This window comes from Meleagris gallopavo, chromosome 5 (genome assembly GCF_000146605.3).
Source record: "Meleagris gallopavo isolate NT-WF06-2002-E0010 breed Aviagen turkey brand Nicholas breeding stock chromosome 5, Turkey_5.1, whole genome shotgun sequence".
In the NCBI taxonomy this organism is placed as follows: Eukaryota; Metazoa; Chordata; class Aves; order Galliformes; family Phasianidae; genus Meleagris; species Meleagris gallopavo.
This window is the reverse complement of record NC_015015.2, coordinates 52,003,786-52,022,927: the sequence shown is the minus strand read 5'-3', so window position 1 is coordinate 52,022,927 and position 19,142 is coordinate 52,003,786. Positions and strand designations below refer to the sequence as shown.

General features: G+C 40.4%; 1 protein-coding gene across 3 annotated transcripts in view; it reads left to right on the top strand.

The window, feature by feature from the left end:
• Nucleotides 1-19,142, top strand: part of BRF1 (BRF1 RNA polymerase III transcription initiation factor subunit) — a 162,522-nt gene that overhangs the window by 39,876 nt on the left and 103,504 nt on the right. For all 3 annotated transcript variants that reach the window (XM_031553710.1, XM_010712005.2, XM_019615934.2), the window contains exon 3: nt 2,912-3,085. In XM_031553710.1, coding sequence (XP_031409570.1) covers nt 2,992-3,085 — 94 coding nt within the window. In that variant the 5' untranslated portion in view covers nt 2,912-2,991. The remainder of the gene's footprint in view (nt 1-2,911; nt 3,086-19,142) is intronic.

The following is a 19,142-nucleotide window of genomic DNA, read 5'->3' as shown; positions in this document are numbered from 1 at the left end:
AAGTTAGTTTGTTGAATTAAAGGGTAGGGGGGGGGGGGAGAAAACACAGTGTATCTTTTGATCGTTCCTTGATAAATAGGAGACTGGTTACAGCATGTAAATATTTATCTTTGATGCTATAAATAGTACCTTCTCCCTCTCCTGTAACAGATAAGGACAAAACCAAGTTAGTCATAGCGATACACATCACTTCTAAGACACTTTTTGTTCTATGTTGTTCATTTGGAGATCAGTGGCATTATCACAGTTGGTTTATTTTTGCTTAAACTGTATGACTGCCTTAATGCTGCAGAGCAGCTTCAGAAACAACCAGCACACAGAGTTAAAGCATTCAGTGGTCTGCTGAAGGTCAAATAAAACACTTAATGAAATAATATTTCCTAAGTGGATGAGTAGCATTCTGGGCTCTCTGCTCTCCTTGGTATTTGTCAGTAGACAATAACTTGCCACCCCTAAAGTAATTGCATTTAAAATATTGATGCTGGATGAAAAGCTCAGCTGAAAAAACCTGTATTACTCGAACAAGCGTACTATTTACTTAGGATGAATTACGATGAATTATACTTCAACATTTGAAATTATGAGAAAAGGTTAACTACTTGGAGAATATTAATGATAGCTTGGAGATGGGACCGGTTAGTGGGAAAGATTGCTTAAGCAAAAACTTCAATTTCAAACATTTTTCTCAATGTTGTTCTTTTCTCCTCTGGTATGTTCTTCATTTCTGGAGTGCCTTACAAGGTGTGAAGCTCTCCCTGTGTGAGAATGGAGTTCCTAGGAGAAGGAATGCTGTATGAATGGCTGGGATGAAAACCTTGTAGATGCTGTGTGTTAGCAGCTCACCTGGATTCTTGTCTGGTGTGTGCCCAGGACTGCATCAACTGCTGCTGTTCTAGTGATGACATGGCAAGCTTGCTCATCGTTTCTTGCTCAGTGATTGCATTGTTGGACCCACTCCCTTGTGGGGCATACTATTGTGGAGCTGGCTCTGCTTACCAGTTCTGCTGTTAGCCCAAGAAACATTCAGGAGTGCAAGTGGCTCATCATTCACATAGAAGCTCCTGCTTTTATGCTTTTGTGAAAGCTTTTTCCTCAAGCGTTATACACATTTTACTTTATTTACTTTTTTTTTGACACTATGACATCAGAGCCCCAGTTCAGTGTTTGCTGATGTTAGTGGAAAAACTGCTCACCTGATGGGCTTTGGATTACTCTTGAGTAGCTTACTGTGCCATCGCCTCCTGTGGAAGGTGACATACCCTTCCTGTCACTACTTCTTTTTCCAAATGGGTTATACTTGGTTGCTCAAAGTGACTTAGAGGAGATCTCTCTGACGATTATATTAATTGTTCTGTGTGCTGAGAGCAGAAGCTGCAGCTTTCTTGTAGATTCTGTTTGTCTGGAGTTTTGCTGATCCAGGTTGGATTTCTGAAGTCGTTCTTTATTAAAACCAAATTGAAACGGCACTTTAGCAGAAGGTTGTTCAGAGGTTAAATGTTTCACTGTGTTATTATGATGATTATAGGGGAATTTGCATAAAATTAAGAAGCGCAGTGTTTGTGGGTGTTACTTGGGTGAGCATCGTGCAGTTTTTCTCCGTAGGAAAGGTGGTGGAGGCACAGGGCCGGCTTTGTGCCAGCTTCAGCAAAGCTGCTCGTAACATCTCTGAAAGGAGCAGATGAGTGTTTCCTGTGCATACACGTGCTGGAAACATCTGTCCAACACATTGAATTAAAGGATTTCTCTTGATGTGCTGTCTGACCCCTAATGCTGCCTAACTTCAGTACTGTTTTCCTCATGACTTCCCCCATCTTCTTTTTAAGCTGTCTGTTCGACGTACTTTTCAGTAGTTGGAGTTGTGAGAATGGACGAGACTTTGCCTTCCACATCTGTCTTAGCAGCTGTACCACTTCCTGCTATGAATCATCTGAAGCACTTTTTTTCATTATTTTGTTTAAGGGTGAAAGCACATTTGTTTTCCTGAAGCCACAAACGAATCTCTGCACTCTGGCAGCCAAGCCTTAAATGAAGGCTCTGCTGCGAAAGTGTTCGGAGGAAGGAAGTGCCTCCCTATCTCTGTAATCACAGACAAGCTCTCAGAGCAGCTCCTTTCCTTACAGACTCAGGCTGTGGTCAGAGGAACTGCAAACTTCATCAGTTCCTGAAGGGATGAAGCAGAATGTCTCATTTGTTTGTACATTAATGTCAAATGTGCAGTGATCTGAAGTTTTCAGAAGCTCATCTCCATAGTGCTAACTTTCAAACTATGTTTGGGGAGGGGTGTGTAATCTTTTATCTGAGTAGTCTCAGCAATGTTTTGGATTCTGTCTTGGAGGATGTTTAATCAATGGATATACAGATGGTATAGATATACATCCAGGAGCTTGGCTAATATAATTTATATTGGAGAAATAAGAGAAAGTCACTCACCCTGCCCTGGGCTCGCGAGATGAACTCCTGATGGAGCGGATCTCCAGAGAGATCCTTCCCTACTGGCAGTCAGCTCTTAAATGGGTCTAGGAGAGGTGGAGCCAGGCTCCACCTCTTCCTGCAGCACAGATGAATTGCCTTCACCTGTGCTCCCATGGCTGACTCATTGCTCGCCTCAGGTGATCAATCAAAGGTTCAGGCCGTGATTCAGCAGCCCCATACAGAGGATCTTGGAGCTTTCATTTTCCAGGGCTAACTGGTAGAACGCATTTCAGTTATAGGAGTCCAAAATTAGGCTTTTTTTTTTTTGTCCTAAGAAATGATACTACTTCCAGGAACGTAAGTGATTGCTGCATTCTAACTTCTCTATTTAACACAGAGAAATCCAAAATCCGCTCTCTTGGTTTTGTCTTCAACTTCCTCCATCCCCAAAAAGTGACTGTGAAGTTGTTAAGAATTTTTTCCTTGTTAATTTTTCTAGGAAAACGTCAGATTCACCACTTAGGAAACCAGCTTCAACTCAATCAACATTGTCTGGATACTGCCTTCAATTTTTTCAAGATGGCTGTAAGCAAGCATCTAACCCGGGGGAGGAAGATGACGCACGTAATTGCTGCGTGTCTCTACCTGGTGTGCAGGACAGAAGGAACTCCTCGTATCCTTTCACAGTTGTGCAATTTGAAAGTTATCACTTGGTACCCTACATAGAATGCCTGTGTGGTAGGAGAGAACATTCACTGTTGAACAGTAAAAACCAGACTTTAGCAAGCTGACTGTTCCACCTAGATCTTTTTTTCTAAGTTGGAAAAGGTAAGTGTTTAGAACTGAAGTTTGTTACTGTTGGTTTTGCGTAATGAAACGAATGGGATGTTTTTCCTGTGGTACACATAAAAGTTTTCCTGTTCTAAATACTTAGTAGTGTTTTCTTGGATCCATCAATTTCTCTCTGCGTTCCCTCAATAACTTCTTGTTTCTCAGAATTTTCTTCTAGTGAAACTGTACTTTTCCTGTGCTTTGCTAGGGATTGTTTGTTTGCCTCTTGCACGTTGAGCATTAAAAGCCAGATCTCAGTTCCTCTGAATTTTCTATGGCAATACTTGAATTTCCTTCTTCTAATGTTTGTACTTGTAATGTGGGAATGACAATATCACCACTGCTTGAGTTTTGAGGAAAAATGCATTTGATAAACTAGGAAACTTAATTAAAGATTGTGCAGGGAATCCATGGCTGAAGGCAGAATGGGACACAGGTTACAGTTGCAAGTGAGTACTCCTACTCTACACATTCCTATTTTTGTTCTGTACATCTTTAAAATGTTTGTAACCTCTAAATATTGATGGGTATCCAAATTTATTTGTTTTAAATATGCTTTTTTTAACATTCTGTTGCAGTTACTAGAATTTGGAGATAAGTAGCACAAACTAAAGAGAATACAAGCAATACTTCTGTACTATTTTAACTGTCCTTTTCTGCTTTAAAGCAGTTTGTGTATGCCATCAGTTTTCTATTTGATATTTTTCTCCCTTCATATTGTTTATTTTCATGTTTTTTTTATCAGTTGAGGAATTTAGGTTTTCTTTTAAGATATGAGATTTTTTTAGTTTTGAAAACTACATCCAGTATTTTAAAATTACTGATTTTTGGTAATGTTGTGGTCATTACATAAATGCGTATGTATTGTATTTTTTTAATTTTTGCACCTATCATGAAATTAAAAGCAAGAGTTATCTATTACATTAGTTTCTTCTAATATATAGTCTTTGTGCAAACTTCGAGTGGCATAAGTCAACAGTTACCGTAAAAATAGCACTGAATTGCAAGCATAGTCAATATTTTTTATGCCTATGTCACATTTTAAAAGCAATTTATTTATAGTCATTATCTGATATAGCTAAGCATAGCCTAGCCTTAATATGCAAGTCCACTTTTCCTCACTGATAGTGATGGAAAGAATAAATTAAAAAAAAAAAAAAGCGTTTGAAATAGTGTGAGCTGTTTTGAGTGATGTAAATGTGGCTTATTCTTCTAACAAAAATTCTTTGTTTGTTTGACATAATATCCTTCTTTAAAGTACTTCAGTATGTATCTGAGTTACGTGCAAGACGTACTGGTCTGGTTGACACTTCATAAATAACCTGATTCGTTTTTCCACCTTTTTCATTAAATGGAGATCATTTCCTGTGTCTTACCTTACATATGAAATACTAGAAGCATGGTATGAATGAGACTGCATGGATGGCCTCTGTTTTCTGTATTAATATCACAGAGAACTCCTTCTCCACGTACATGGTTACTGTGTCACCTGGGATTCAGAATGTGGTAGTGCATGACTGTATGGTTCACTTCTGTTGAAGCTGATTTTCTTAAAAAATCAGGAATCTCATTTTGTAACTGATGTTAAAAAAAAAATGTAAGTGCGTTACTTTGAGAGAGTGAGTTCTGGCTCTGCCTGCGTTCTGCTGGTTTGTTTTTCTTGTTTTTGTTTTTAAGCACTTAATACCAGTGTAGATTAAAAATCAAACCTTAAATTAGAGATTCTTAACATTGAACTGTAAGTTGCTTTTTCTGATATCTTACTCTTTCATTAGAAACTTGAAAACCTGAGAGAGACAGGTGCATATTACTTACCTTTGAAATTAAAATATATTAAGGTCTCTGCAGATTAATTACAGTGATCACTGTCGGCGTGTTGTATTTATTTTCAGCCTTGATTTGGCAATGTACAAATGTGCTATAGGGGCAGAACTGATCCTAAAGCCTTTGAATCCAGAGAAATCAAAAGCATATGTAGAGAATGGCGAAGTGATGAGGTGGTTTAGCAGGCATGAAGATGCACAATCCAGATAGTAAGCCCGCAATTGGACTTGGTCTTCTGCAGAATTGAGTAAAGGATGGTATGGAAAGAAGAAATACAACGTATGAAGTACATACAATATTTTAAAAACTTCAAGATTTATGTAATACTGCTAAAGAGATTTACAGTGCTTTATACATTTGTTGTCATTGTGTTGGGTGTAGAACTCTTACGAAGAAGTTACTTGGAAGAAGGAAAAACTATTTGAGAGGGAAAAGAAAACTCAATACTTTCATTGTCTGTTTTAGAGGGAAGAGATGAAATAAAAGAAGATGCAAAAAGCATATTCAAAACATAGAGATAATGCCTTGGTTTCGGGTGGCCCAAGTGAATCAGTGGAGTGACTTGGCAATCATGGGGGGCAAGAGAGATTAGATGGGAACAGAATCACCAAGGTTGGAAAAGACCTACAAGATCATCCAGTCCAACCATCCCCCCACCTATCACCAATAGTTTTCACTAAACTAGGTTCTTAGTTTTCTCTCACTAAGACTAACAGGTTAGTCTTTGAAATGGAAAACAGTGCATTTCTTAAAAAATAGTGTGGTAGAAGGAGCGAAATGTGTACGTGGCCTGGGCAAGGATGGCTAGGTGTGGTTGGGCTGAAGAGGCAAAAAATGGTGGTGTGTGCTTGGCAGTGTCAGAATAAAAGGAGTGGGAAGCATTTGGAGAGGGAAAACAGGATTTAATTGTCTGCATTGAGCGCAGTTTGAGGGAATGGAATGTATTTATCTTACGTGGATATCTGCTTATTCTTCTTTTTTTGTAATGTACGTGTCGCCAGCCAGCCTCTGTGAAAATGTGAGGAGAATTCTAGCCAAGTCTGCTGCTGCATTCTGAATTATGCCTGAACACCCTCAGCCTGAAGAGACAAACAATAAGTTCTTTGCGGTTCCTGTGTGCCATTTAATTAATACAAAAATGCAAATTATGTAATACAACTAAGTGTTTAGTTCCCTCTAAGTTATAAACTTCAGATTTAAAAAAAAAAAAAAATACTCAGTGACATCTTTTATTTATAATTCTTTGGAAAGCTTAATCCTTTATCTGCAACCTGAATTCATGTTACATCAGTTTATGGCTTTCATTATCTTGTTTGACACAGAAACCCACAATGCAGTAACTTTGACATGGCTTTTCATTTACGTTGTTTATGTTACTTGTCAGTGTTAATGTTCTAAAGGAAGATGGCTTATTAGCTACAGGCAGGATTTGGGAGGAGCTTCACCCTTTTGACGAGCTACCTACAAAAACTTTATTATTCTCTTCATAAAGCATTTTTGTATTTTCAGTGTCAGAAGCAAAGCTATAATGCAAAAAACCATCAGTATGAAGGAGATGGTGGTTTTGAAGCACCAGGAAGCCGGGTGCCTCCCATGGTCTGAGCAGCTCTGAGCACTTCCAGGCCATCTGACTGCAGCTGGCACTGCGAGCGCTCAGGGCACTGTGGCCTCCAGCTTGTAATTCATTTCTTGGAATAGCAACAGTCCTTGGTTGTTTCTCTTTAATGTTTTGAACAGCTTTTCCACCCTTACATATGTTTAAATGGAAACAAAGGGCTCTTTAGCTGGCCCTGCTGTTTCCGGGAGGGAGAAGCTGGGAAGTGCCAGGCCGGGCTGTGGGTGACTTATGGGCTGGGCTGCAGGGCTCCGGGGTCACTGGGAACAATGCAGGCTGGAGGGGGCTGTCCAGGTGCACTATCAGTTCGTTTTCATCAGGGAATGTTTCATTCTGTTTGCGGTCCTTTTTTTGCTATACGCAGCTGCGATAGAAACTGTATGACTGTCCACGATTTTGTTTGTAATGCTTTCCACTGCTACCACCTGGGCCTTTTATCAGTAATATTTTACATGGTAAAAGTCTTTTATCTCTCTCAGCACCACCACCTTATCCCTCCTCCCCCTTTGAAGCTCTTTGGAAAATGCTCCCTCAGTTGTAAACCAAATCCTATTATATGAAACTTTAGTAAATAAAAGCTTTTCCACATGAGAAGAGTCCTTACAAAGTTCCCTCGCCAGCTATCTTGTGTAAATATCCCAGAGTTTGCCCACGGAGGTAAGTTCAGGGCAGGTTTTTCTTTCTCCTGGGCAGCCTTCTCAGCTCCATGTCCACGTTTTGCAGGTGGCTTTAGCAGAATTTTGTACTCAAAGAAATGGGATGAGTTCCTCCAGGTCAGTGCAGGGCAGCCAAGTGGGGCCTCTTCTCCGAGTTGTTTGTAAAAGAGCCTTCCTGCTAAATGTTGAAGCAAAACAACCTGTTAAATGTGAGTGTTGGGAGCAGAAGGAGAGGGGAGAAAGTTTGGTGCCTTGCTTTCTCGAGTGTAAACTTGCATTGAGTCAGAAAGTGCCAGGTGCTCTTCCTTCCCTTCTTCCTCTGTTCCTTTTTTGTTTTAGGAGGGATTGTGGAGCATCTCCTCTCTGCGTGGGGCACTACTTGGTTATTTCCTATTTGTCTGCAGTACTTGCACTCTATCGCCAAGCTGTTTGAATGTCTCCCTGTTTCATGTGTTTATTTTCATGTCACAGTAAGGGAAGCTGAGAGCATTTATCTTCATTTTCCAATTGCGGAACTGAAGCAAGTGGCTCATTCTAAGTCACCCAGAAAATCTGAGATGGAACTGATCTCCTCAATCTTGGATTAGGCACCAGTCAGTGAACCTTTCTCACTTTTTGGACTTTGTGAGATGTTCAGCTAATTTTCTTTGGAGTGGTATCGTGTTTTGTTGGCTTCCATACCATCTTGTGAGGCTTTGTAACCTCATGATGAAGGCCTTTGATGGATACATTCTTTGTTCCCCTGCTAACACTTCAAGGTCTGTCTTTGCAAGGAAAAGGGCAAGACTTCCTTCTTCAATAGAAATGAAAAATTAGATCTCCAGCAATCGTTCGACCTCTGCTAAAACTTCCTGGAGCCAGCAGGCCATAGTGTACCCAATTAAAAAGTTAACTTTTGAAATTAGACTTTAATCAAAATTTTAGAGCTCTAGTTAGGGAAGTTAATAAACATGATTTATATTTCTCTTTTGGCTGTCTTTTTAGTCACTGACCTTTTAATTAAGTATGGTTGCTTTCAAAATGGTGTTTGTTTTTTTTTTTTTTCAAATACTGAGTTTGACAAGGGCATAAGATATTAAAAACTGATTTAAAATGATATAGTTAAAATGCATGTAATATTTACCAAAGCAAATTGCTTCATTTCACCAGATTATTATTATTTTGTTATAAAAGGCACCACTGTCTTAGTTATCGAGAAGATGCTTGGATTGGAACCTTTTTTCACTTCAGAATGAAACTTAAAAATCGGCAGGCTTTTGTATGGCTGGATTTCAATTTGGGAGGTTTCACCCTATTAATGACAACCTGCTTCCTTAGTATGTTGCAGATAAGTTGCCTCATTTTACTTGCGTCTTCTTTCAAGGAGCTAGTATATTTTGTGGTGTGTGGCTTGTATGTTCATTCTTATTGATACCACAGGAAGAAGTGCTAAAGATGTAAGGAGGAAGACAGTCAGGGACATTCACAGAAATGTAGTTTCTGTACCTCCCTGTGTTCCAACGTTTCCAACCCTTTCTTCTAGAGTTGGGACTGCTGGGTTTCCAGAGCTGGGCTCGTGACATGAAGCTAACGTATCCAGTCTCCTTTTCCATGTAGTGAAAAAGAATCATAAGATTTTTCACTTGAGAGTTCTGCTTTTTTGCCACGAAGAGAGATGTAAGCACACTGCTGAGGGAATGAGATGTTTCATGTTTTCTGCTGATGGGAAAAATGGGCAAACTTTCCACGTGCTCGCTGACGCAGCATGCAGGCTTGTTCTCTCTGGTTTTGCTTGCCATGAATCTGAATTCATAAAATGATGTGTAGAGCTTAACAGAAAATCCCATGATTCCCTTATGTCTTGTGCCATACCTGTCAGTCCCCATGGATGTCTTTGTAGTATCTAGAATGAAAATGGGTGCTTGCATGTAACACTTAAGTTGTTCCACTTGAATCTGATTTCTTGCAGTGTCTTTTAATGGGAATTCCCTCTTAAGAAGAAAATGACCTGAAGCCTTTTGGACTGGCAAAACGGCTCAGCCCCAGGGGCATAGTGCCCTCAGGTTCTTCTCTTGTCCCTTGGGGGAAAAAAAGCCAAAAACCTCACTTGTGCATGACTCAGATGTGGCAGGAAAATACTGAGTGCAGCTGCTGAATGGAATTATTGTGCAGAGTGCCCAGTCTCTGAAAGTCATGGTAGCTTTCCAGGGGTAGACCATAATTTTAATGCAGAGATTCTGTACTTGGATGATTTTCTTTGTTACTGTAGGATTTTGAAAATCATGTAGAAGGGAAACTTCACGTTGTGGAGTGTGTCAAGCCAACATCTTGCCGTTTAAATTCTTGTGCTAAATGCCCGTTATGGATGCTGCAGGGAGGGAGGGGAAAAGCTGCTGTAAGTGCAGTAGTGATAATTGACCCACTTAAGAGAGCTGCTCTAATTTTGCATGTTACAGCATCCTGGAAATTCAGATAAGAATGTTGATCTCTCCAGCTAATAGGATTTCTAAATATATCATCCAAAAGAAGCAGGAGGACTGTAATTTTGCCTGTCTGTGTGTGTTGAGGCTAATCTTTTGTTTAAGAACTGCACACTCTGAAAATCTGCTTTTTTATTAACTTGTTACTAATTTGGGATAGAGAAGTATTTGACCTCTGGTGCTGGCATGGAGGAGACCTGATTCTGCCCCATCAAATTCAATGTCGAAATTCTCACCGCTTCTGTGTGTTAGTGACCAACTTTTTTCCCTCTGGGTTCTGGCACCCAGCAGGTGGCTCAGATTGTCAACTGTTCTGTAATGCAGCTTTAAACAAAGCCTCTGCAAAGATTGGGGAGGGGGCAGGGTCACAAGATGGCCCATAAAGATTACAGATTGGGTGGTTTTTCATAGCTTTGCCTTTTCTGTTTTCCCCATTCAAGTAAAATTTTGAACAGTAAAGGTCAAAATAATCCTTTTCTGAAATCTGACTGCAGAATTACTAATACTTTTGCTTTAGAACAAAGTGTTTCATGTCTCTCTCTGAGCAGTTCTTTCTCAAAATAACGTTGATGGATGTGACTGCTGGGAAGCACGGCTTTTAATTACAGTAGAGCTTTTGCACCTTGGAGTGGTTTAATTTTGGAGGCCTTTGCCTGTCACACCTGCCTGTGCTGGGGCAAAATCTACCGTTGCGGTCCCTCTTTGGAAGGAACAAGCATTATTCTGTAAATTTCTGGATTAGATCCACCGAAGCCTTTGTTGCTGTGGGTTTGAATCGCGTTATGGGCAGGTAGAACAAATGCTCATTGTTTGGCAGCCCCGTGCTCTCACCGTGTCGGGCCCTGTGTAACAGAAATACTTGCAGCAGAAGAATCTGTACCAGATTTTTTTAATGTATGCAGTAACGGACTGTTGAAATTCATTGCATGTTCTGCAGCCCTACTAATTGAGTTCCAGTTTGGAGTTTTTGAGTTGGTGAGACGTTCCTGTGATAGAGATGAAATGAGGAAAGAAAGAGAAGGTGGAACACAGGGAAGCTGTGAAGGCAGTGACAGCAACGAGGTGAAAATATGAGGGGCAGCCCTAAATTACCAGCAGCATGGATTGGGGGTGAGGCATTGAAACAGCAGCAGAGACAGGATCTGAGGAGGTAAATGGAGGCCTGCGATAGACGGGGTGATGAATGAGGGGAGGGAAATGTGATGGCAGAAAGGCCTCCTGCAAGTGAAACAAATACAAAGAAGGGATGATAAGGAACGGAATTGCACCTCTGATGTCTTTGACCTTCAGTTATCCTTGTGTGGTTGTGAAATAAATATTTAACAATCATCTTAAAGGCTGTTTAAAAGAGGAAATGATTAGGTTGGCTCTGCTTAATTCAGAAGTTTCTCTCTGCATCTGAATTTTGGTGCTTATGTCAGCAAAAGCAGCATTATAACTGAGTAATGTTTTGAACCTGGTGGGAGCTTATAAGTTGCAAACAGCAGCTAAATAAAAAGCAGCGTGGTATGGCTGGTCATTGTATAGCACATTCTTGCTTTTGTCAGAGGATATGCTGCTTGTGGGGTGGCCTGTGAGGGAGATGCTTCTGTTCATTCTGTGTGCCCCCACCCTCTCCTCCTTTGAAAGAAAAATAAAAGTTACCTGACTCTTTGTTCAAATTAACCCTGGCAGGAAAGCCAGTCAATCACTGTTGATGCTTTTGTTGCACTCACTGAAAAATATATTCCTGGTTGTAGCCACTGCTAATGATTTCTGCATTTTAATACTTCAGAAGTCATTTAGAAAATTAAACGCTCTCTTCCATTCAAATCATTTTGAAGATTCTATATTTGCATTTTAATGCAGTAAGAATGATGCCTTAGAAGACAATTTCATATTCTTAAATAGTTTAATTAAGATTGGTAATGCCAAATAGAGTAAATAAAACCCACTGAATTGAGACCAATAAGCACTTCTGTGTTTGCCATCTGCAAATACTACTTCAGCTGAGGTCTTCTAAAACCGTGCCCACTTCCATCACACTCTTAAGTCTTACGTGGTTTTCTTTATGTTTTTTGATGTTTAAGAATAAAGTGAAGGTGTATCAGAGAAGCAATATCACCTTGCACATTTGTTTTGGAAAAACAAGTCATTTTCATATTGGCCTTTCCTTGTTTCTTGGTAATAGTCTTGAGAATTTCTTACATCTGAATAAAGTATAAGCCTTTTAAAAAGTAGTAAGAATGCTTTTTAAGAGCTGTCTTCTTATTTCTTCAGATGTTTGCCACCAGGATTTTGTTTGCATGATGTAGTCTTGCTATACAGAAATTGTACAATCTTTGATTGTATTTTAGCATATGTGTATATTAGCATTGTGTAATATGCGAGTGAAATTTTGAGCTGAGCCTTTTCTTACCTCCTCACTGTTAGCCTGCCTTTATGGCCAGTCCATGTTGTCCATATCCTTCCTCAAAGGCAAAAGGAAAGGTCTTTTTAAGTTGAACTGGCGGATTGGCTCAGCGTTGTTGTAAGCATGACTGATGTATAATGCTCAATCACGTGGTGGTGTGTCTGCCGTTTTCCCTCCTTTGAGAGAGAGAGAGAATCATTTTCCCATATTATCCAGTTTCAGCAGTTTGAGGAAAACAGGAGTTTTAAATGAGACTTGAAACAACCAAAATCATGATTTCTTCCAGAGCTCTGCTTTTGAAGCCAAATGTTCCCCACGCCTTCTTTATTTTGACTTGCTAATTGGAAATAAGATGTTGAAGATAATGTGTGCTTTGAAGTTTGTGTATTGTGTATTTTATTTAGATTTGATCCTTTAAACATTTGACAATAAAACATAAATTGCAGAGCTCTTTTCTTTAGATCAGCTGTAAGTGAATCATTTATGTTTTCAACATCCTTCCACTTAGGAGAAATGCAGTAGTCTCAGTAATGTTTTGACTGCATGTGTTGGTAAAGTGCTATGAGATTTGCTAATCGGTATTTTTAAATGGAGATGTATAACTATTTCTTCAGTGGTGGAACAGCTTGTGTGCCAAGTATAAAGTCCTGTGCTTAGACACGAAGTAGAAATCAGTTCTCTTAGGATTACTTTTGTATTGGTAAGCAGGGAGGAACTGTAAATGTGTGTATGCTACTGCACGTGAACTGCTAATGATGGAAAGCAAGTTTTGAAAGAAGAGAAAGATCTCTTAGCTACATAGGTTGGGGAAAAAACAACAACAAAGCCTGGCAAAGAATCACATCTAACTTATTTCACAAATTCTGTAGTCTTTCTAATGTGATGAGAAAATTACGCAGTAAAAATGCTCATTCAGCAACATGATGTGTCCTAACTGAAATGCGTAAGTCTATGACATGAAAATACTGAACTCCTAACATTGCCTCTGTCTTTGTGTTGGGGGATTTTCTCTCCTTATCGGTTCTGTAGCTTTTTGGTGGTTTGTGTGTTTCTATGATTTATTTTTTTCCCCGGTCTAATTGGTCCTTTTAACTTTTTATTGTACTCAGAGAGCCTTTTAGTCTTAGAGTTTCCACGGGGAAACAGAGTTCTTATTGTCATTTCAGGTAACGTAATGTGTGGCACGACTGTAGGATAAACAAAGAGCTGGTGATTCAGGTTAGGCTGCAGAAAATGTGAGAGGTTACCTGAACTTGCTGCTCTGTGAGAAAGTAGCACTGCGTCCTTGTCTTGCAAGGACTTTGTCCCCTTCTAGCTAGCATGTGTTAGCAGCACACTTTTTGTTTCTCTCCCTAATGAAGCTGTAGCCTCAGAGTAATGAAGTTCTGCCTATTCAGCTCCAAAGGTTGTTAGGCTGTAAAAGCCTTTTTTTTTTCTTTCTGTGACTTTTCCTCTGGGGCAAAAGAACTGAACGGTCTACACTGAGAATATTTCTTCTTTCCATTTTCCATAGGAATTACTGATGGACCATCCTTCTTCAGGAAACCGGGGGAAAAAAATGTAAAAATAATTGTAAGTTATTACTGAAGAAGTCTTATTGTAAAGAAACATCTGGAGTTTTCAGCTGAAGTGTCTCAGTTGGTACCTGGAATCAGAGAACATTCTATTCTGTGTGTATCTGCAGTTGAAGGTTTCGGTTTCCCATGTGAGTGCCAATAACTTCTGCAGAGTCTAAGTTGAATTTTCTGTATGAAAATTTCTGGTCCTAAAAGGATCAGTCTTCTAGGGAATGCAACAGATGGGCTGCATCTGTGCTGTTGTTTCTTAGGGACTCCCAAATCACTGCATTCTTATCACATCTGGAGTACCCCGTTCATTGCCAATAATTATGTTCAGCACTTATTCAGATAACACTTCTTCAGCTGAAAAATATTTTTGTAAACTTTCAGTATAGTATTTATTAGTTTTTGCGTTTTTTCACTCGGACACTGGGCTCTTAATGTGGCAGAGAAACTCAAGTATTGGTTGCTACTATGTTCATTCCTCAGTCCTTGAACCAATGACTTCATTGTCTCAGCTGTTTCTCATAGTCATTCAGTAATGAAACAAGAGAGTGCTCCAGTCCTTGTTTTTTGCTGATACTGTTGGCAGCCCTCCCTGTGGAGCTGTAAAAGAGTCACTTTTCTTGCTGCTGCAACTGGAGAAGATGGGAGCATGAGCAGGAGCTGTGAGTGCTGCTTGAGGAGCAATATCAAGGACCAGAGGGCAGTGTCAAAAAAAAAAAAAACTGAAAAAAACCAAGTAAACTTAAAAAAAAAATAAAAATTGTTCATTGCAAGAATCCCTTTTACCAAAACATTCAGAGGGTTGTAGTATGGAAGGGAAGAGAAGAGAGAATTTTCTGCCAGCTTCCTAGCATGCAGACACAGGGAAGGTGGGATATGCATGCAGGGGAATGTTTACATAGGCAGTGTATTTGAAGCTGGCAAAATACAGAGACAATCTAGAAGCCTGTGTCCCATGTAGAATCAGAATAATTTAGATTGGAGGGAGCCTTTTCAATTCAGTTCTCCACTCATGTCATCAGTAGATTGCTGAAGCCTTACTCAAGTAGAGCTTTTGTTACCTCTAATCACAGTCCTACTCTTTTTGAACGTCATGGTAAACCTTTTCTTTTTCCTTGCATTCCTTGCATCATTTGCCTTTTGTTCTGTCACTGTGCATGTCCAAGAAGAATCTGGCGCCTTCTTTGTGCATCATCATAGGTGGTTAAGACAGTGTTAGATGTCCTTGCCAAAAGCATTCTCTAGGCTGCACAAGCTGAGCTCTCACCCTCCTGTCATACATACAGAGCTGCAGCCCTGCGACCGTCTTGGTCACTGTAGGTACTCCAGGGTATTGATGTCTGTCTCTCTTAAGGACCTAGACCTGAAATGCAGCCCTCCAGATGCTGCCTCATAATTACTGAATAAAGGGAAATAATCACTCTCCCTAACTACTGGCAGAGTTTCTGCTGATACAGCTCAGTATGTGCTTAGCCTTTCTTGATGCAGGAGCATGCTGCTGACTCCTGCTCAGCTTGTCTGTGGGGACCTCTAGTTCCTTTTCTGCAAGCTGTTCTGTAGCCAATCAGTCCCAGCCTGTACTGCAGCAAGGGGTTATTTTGTCTTAAGCAGAGGACTTTTTAAATGTAAAGACAGATGCAATTCTTGCCCACTCCGTTCTCCAGCTTGCTGAGGCCCCTCTGAGCGCAGCCTTGCCTTTTGGTGGACGGACTGCTCAGTGTCTGGCTCAGTGTCAGCTACAGACCTGCCTGTGGTGCCTTCTGCTTTGGTAGCTCAGTGTGAATGAAGACAGTGCCCTGAGGGATGCCTGTTGTGTCTGCGAGTTGGGCTTTATGCTATAATCCAGCCCTTAGAGCTGGCAGTGCTTCTAGACCTATGCTTACCTTGTAATCCATCTGTCTATCCTCGTGTCGCAACAGTTTGGTTAGACTGGCAGACTTTTAGCTGAGAGGGTGTATACCTGGTTCAGCTTTTTCTCAGATCATTCCTACCTGTGTTTTTCTTCTTTGCTTTGTTTTTACTTACTGTATTTATTAAATATGGTTATAGTGACCTAATAGATAGACAGCTCTAACAGCAAGGCTGTAATTCCAGTTTGCTCCCTCCTGGCTGAAAGGTAGAATTTACAGTGCTCTGTGGAGGAGGTCAGTATTACAGTCTTCATCTTCTGGTTGGAGAGGTGAAGGCACAGAAGCGAAGTGCGGTGCATTGCTCAGTAAGAGCAGTGGTGCAGTGTAGACGTGTCTGTCCCCTGTGCATCCAAAGCACACGCAGCCATGCTCTGCCTCCTGGAGTGTAGGAGTCCTGTCCTGTGTATTATCCTCTGGTGTGATATCATGAAGACCCCAAAATATACCTTTCCAACTGTATTTGTGCAGTTAAAATTGTGAGGGAGAGCAAGTTCAGCTGTTATACTGAGCTTGTTATCGAAAGTCTAGACTGAATTTGTAAGTCTGAGTAGTGGGGGGAGGAAATGCTATCTTTTTTTTTTTCTTGAAAGCTCTGCAAATATGACATAATAAGCAAGCAGCTGTAGACACGGGACCCACAATAGCATTCTTAGTTGTTGTTCAGAGTGGAGATGTATTTTAGGAGCTTGCTGTAGAGTGTTATTTGAAATTACACTGCATGGTTACAATAAAAATGCTGCAAGTCTGTATGAAAGGAGTCTAAGGAGATCTTTCCCAGCATATCACTGGCAGCTTTTATTTTCCCAGAGGCAGATGATATGTACATCATTACTGATTTCTTTTTTTTTATTCCTGGTGAAGAATTCCAGCAGCTGAGATAAGTTTACAGCTTCTTAAAAACTGATAATGAAAGAGCAGTCTCTGTGCTGTAAGGGAGACGTGAGATAAGTACTTTCCATTGCTACAGCGTTCAGAAGATAATACAGGGATAAAAGTTTAAAATGACACTTGAAGAAAATATTCTTCTTTTTCCATCTTGATTAAAACCATTTAATGAAGGTTAACTTCTAAAAATGTGTGAAATGCCATTCGCAAGCAAGTTAACTCCAGTGTGTTCACTGTGCAACGTTGTTTTGAAATGCTTTGGGAGTTCCTGCTAAAGTGAAGCGAATTTTGATGGTAATGTAAGCAGAATTGCAGTGCCTGTGATGTGAGAACTGCAGCAGGTTGCTTACTGAAGGTTTGAGTTTTCAGTATGTGTATTCTGGCCACCTCCTCCCTGCTCTCCCCATCCCATACCCCACCCCAGTAAAGTGCTTTCGTTTTGGTCCTCAAGGATCTCCTCATAAAGATGAGTAACCTATTAACAAGCAATTGACACTTGCTTTATCTAAACACTGAAAAATGGTGTGTGTGTATATAAGTGAGTTTAGAGCAAATTGGGGCAAAGCTGAATTAAATCTTAACTTTACATTTCTTCCTTCGGTTTATTGTGAGAGCTTCTTAGCTATGCGTTTAGGATAATGGGTCTGTGGAAATTAGGACTGGCATACTTGAAGGGGGGTGGAGTATCTGATATGCACTGCATCTATTTTCATCATCAGGAACTCAGAATGTAACTTAGCTCTTAAGCCCTTTTTACATGTTTGGGACAGGTGGGCAAGTAACTGTCTTGATTTGTAAATCACAAACCTGCTAGTTAGATCAACCCATAGCTTGGGCTCGTCAGAGGCAGCGAGATGGTCTGAAAAAGTTACCATAAAATTAACTCGTGGGAGTTTATACCAAAAGTATAGTTGTCAGATAGTTGTCCCTTTGTAGAGAGTTGGGAACTGCGGAGTCAAAATGATCATTGTATTAGTAAGAGAATCAGGAGAGTTCAGAGCATTTTACCACAGAAGGGGGAACTATTTGTTTGCTTATTATAACATGATACAGAAAGATAAAATGGTTTTTCAGTACAGTGACAAAACTAGGAACAGAAATGCAGCGTTCCTGATCTGCTGCCCAATGTTCCTCTGGGCTGCCTTTCCTTTTCCTGGGGAAAACTGCTTCCAAATGAGAAATTTTCATTTCCCACCCCTTCAGGTGGATAAAACAGAAAGCATATCAGGTGCCAATGATTCTTTTCCCTGGCTGATTTCACCTGATCACGGTGAGGATTTATTCTAGTAATTGAACTCTCTGAAAAGTTAGCTACCTTAAAATCTTAGATGCGTTGCCTTTCTTCCCTGCAATGTGAGCTCCTCCTTCCATCTGCAGTGTTGTTCTTGCAGAAGGACCAAATTTAATCTTCTTCTAGAGGCAACTTTTCAAGACATAAATCTGTTTTAAATTTAAAATCTGGTGTTTTATGTCCTTGAAGGGGAATGTGTCGTGTTGAGAATTGTATCCATTTCAAAGCATGATATATCACTTGTCTCTAGCCCTGAAAGGTACTTTAAAAATATCAAATAACAATTTTAAGTTAGGGAAAGCTATTAGGGTTCTTTTTTTCTTGAGCTGTATGCAGTTGGGCTTGCAGGAACTGATGATACCTTCTGAACAATATGGCAACTATGTAGAAGTTCTTAGTAGAACAGTAAACTGAGTACTCCTGTGTGGTGGTGTGACTTACGTAGGCTTCTGCTGCAGTAAACACTCTCCTGTAGAATTTTTCTTCCTGTTTCATGCAGACATTTCCCTAAGTGAAGGCATGGGTTGAGGCTTTCTCAACCCATTGATGCAGTGCTTCAGTTCAGCTCCATGTTTTCTGTTCCTTTCACTGAACCAGGCTGATTGGAGGAGTTTGGCCAGTGGAAAAGGGACATGTGCTGACTTCTAAGCCTGCTGATGAACTGGTGCTAAACACCTCGTTTTCAGCTCCGTGCTGTGTTTAAGATGTGTAGCAAAGATGGATAAGTAATTGAGGAAGTTGCTGTGAGTTACAGTAATGCCTGTAATCAGACTTGCTTTGAGAAGTAATGAACAGTTAGGTAGCATTTGTGGAAGACAGCCACAGCTTTGGCTCTGCTCTCCTTCTCTCCTTTCTAAAGAGCAAGGAGCAGCAAGGTGTATGTAGCAACCTAACCAAATACGTATTAAATAGCGTGTGAAGAAAAATCTCCATGTTTTTAATAGTGAAGAATAATGCTGAGGAGCAGGAAACTGAAGAGTGAAGACGACAAAAATTTCTACTGAGCCTCTGCGATGATGGTTGATCTTACAGATCTTTTCCAACCTACATGGTTCTGAGTGTTGCTCAGGCCGTGCCCTGTCGGAGGGCTGGTCACAGTTGTGATGGTGATTTTCCAGCAGAGTTCAGAACACAGATGTCCACAGGAGTGCAGAGTGAGCTCAGTGCCTGAGGTGGGCTTTGCTGTCAGCTGGAATGAGCTGCTGGCAGAAATGGACAACGGTTCTCTGTGTTGTGAATCCAGGAGCTCCCTTCAGTGCGCTGTGGCGAGTATCCAGATCAAGTAATGAAAAGGCTTCTACA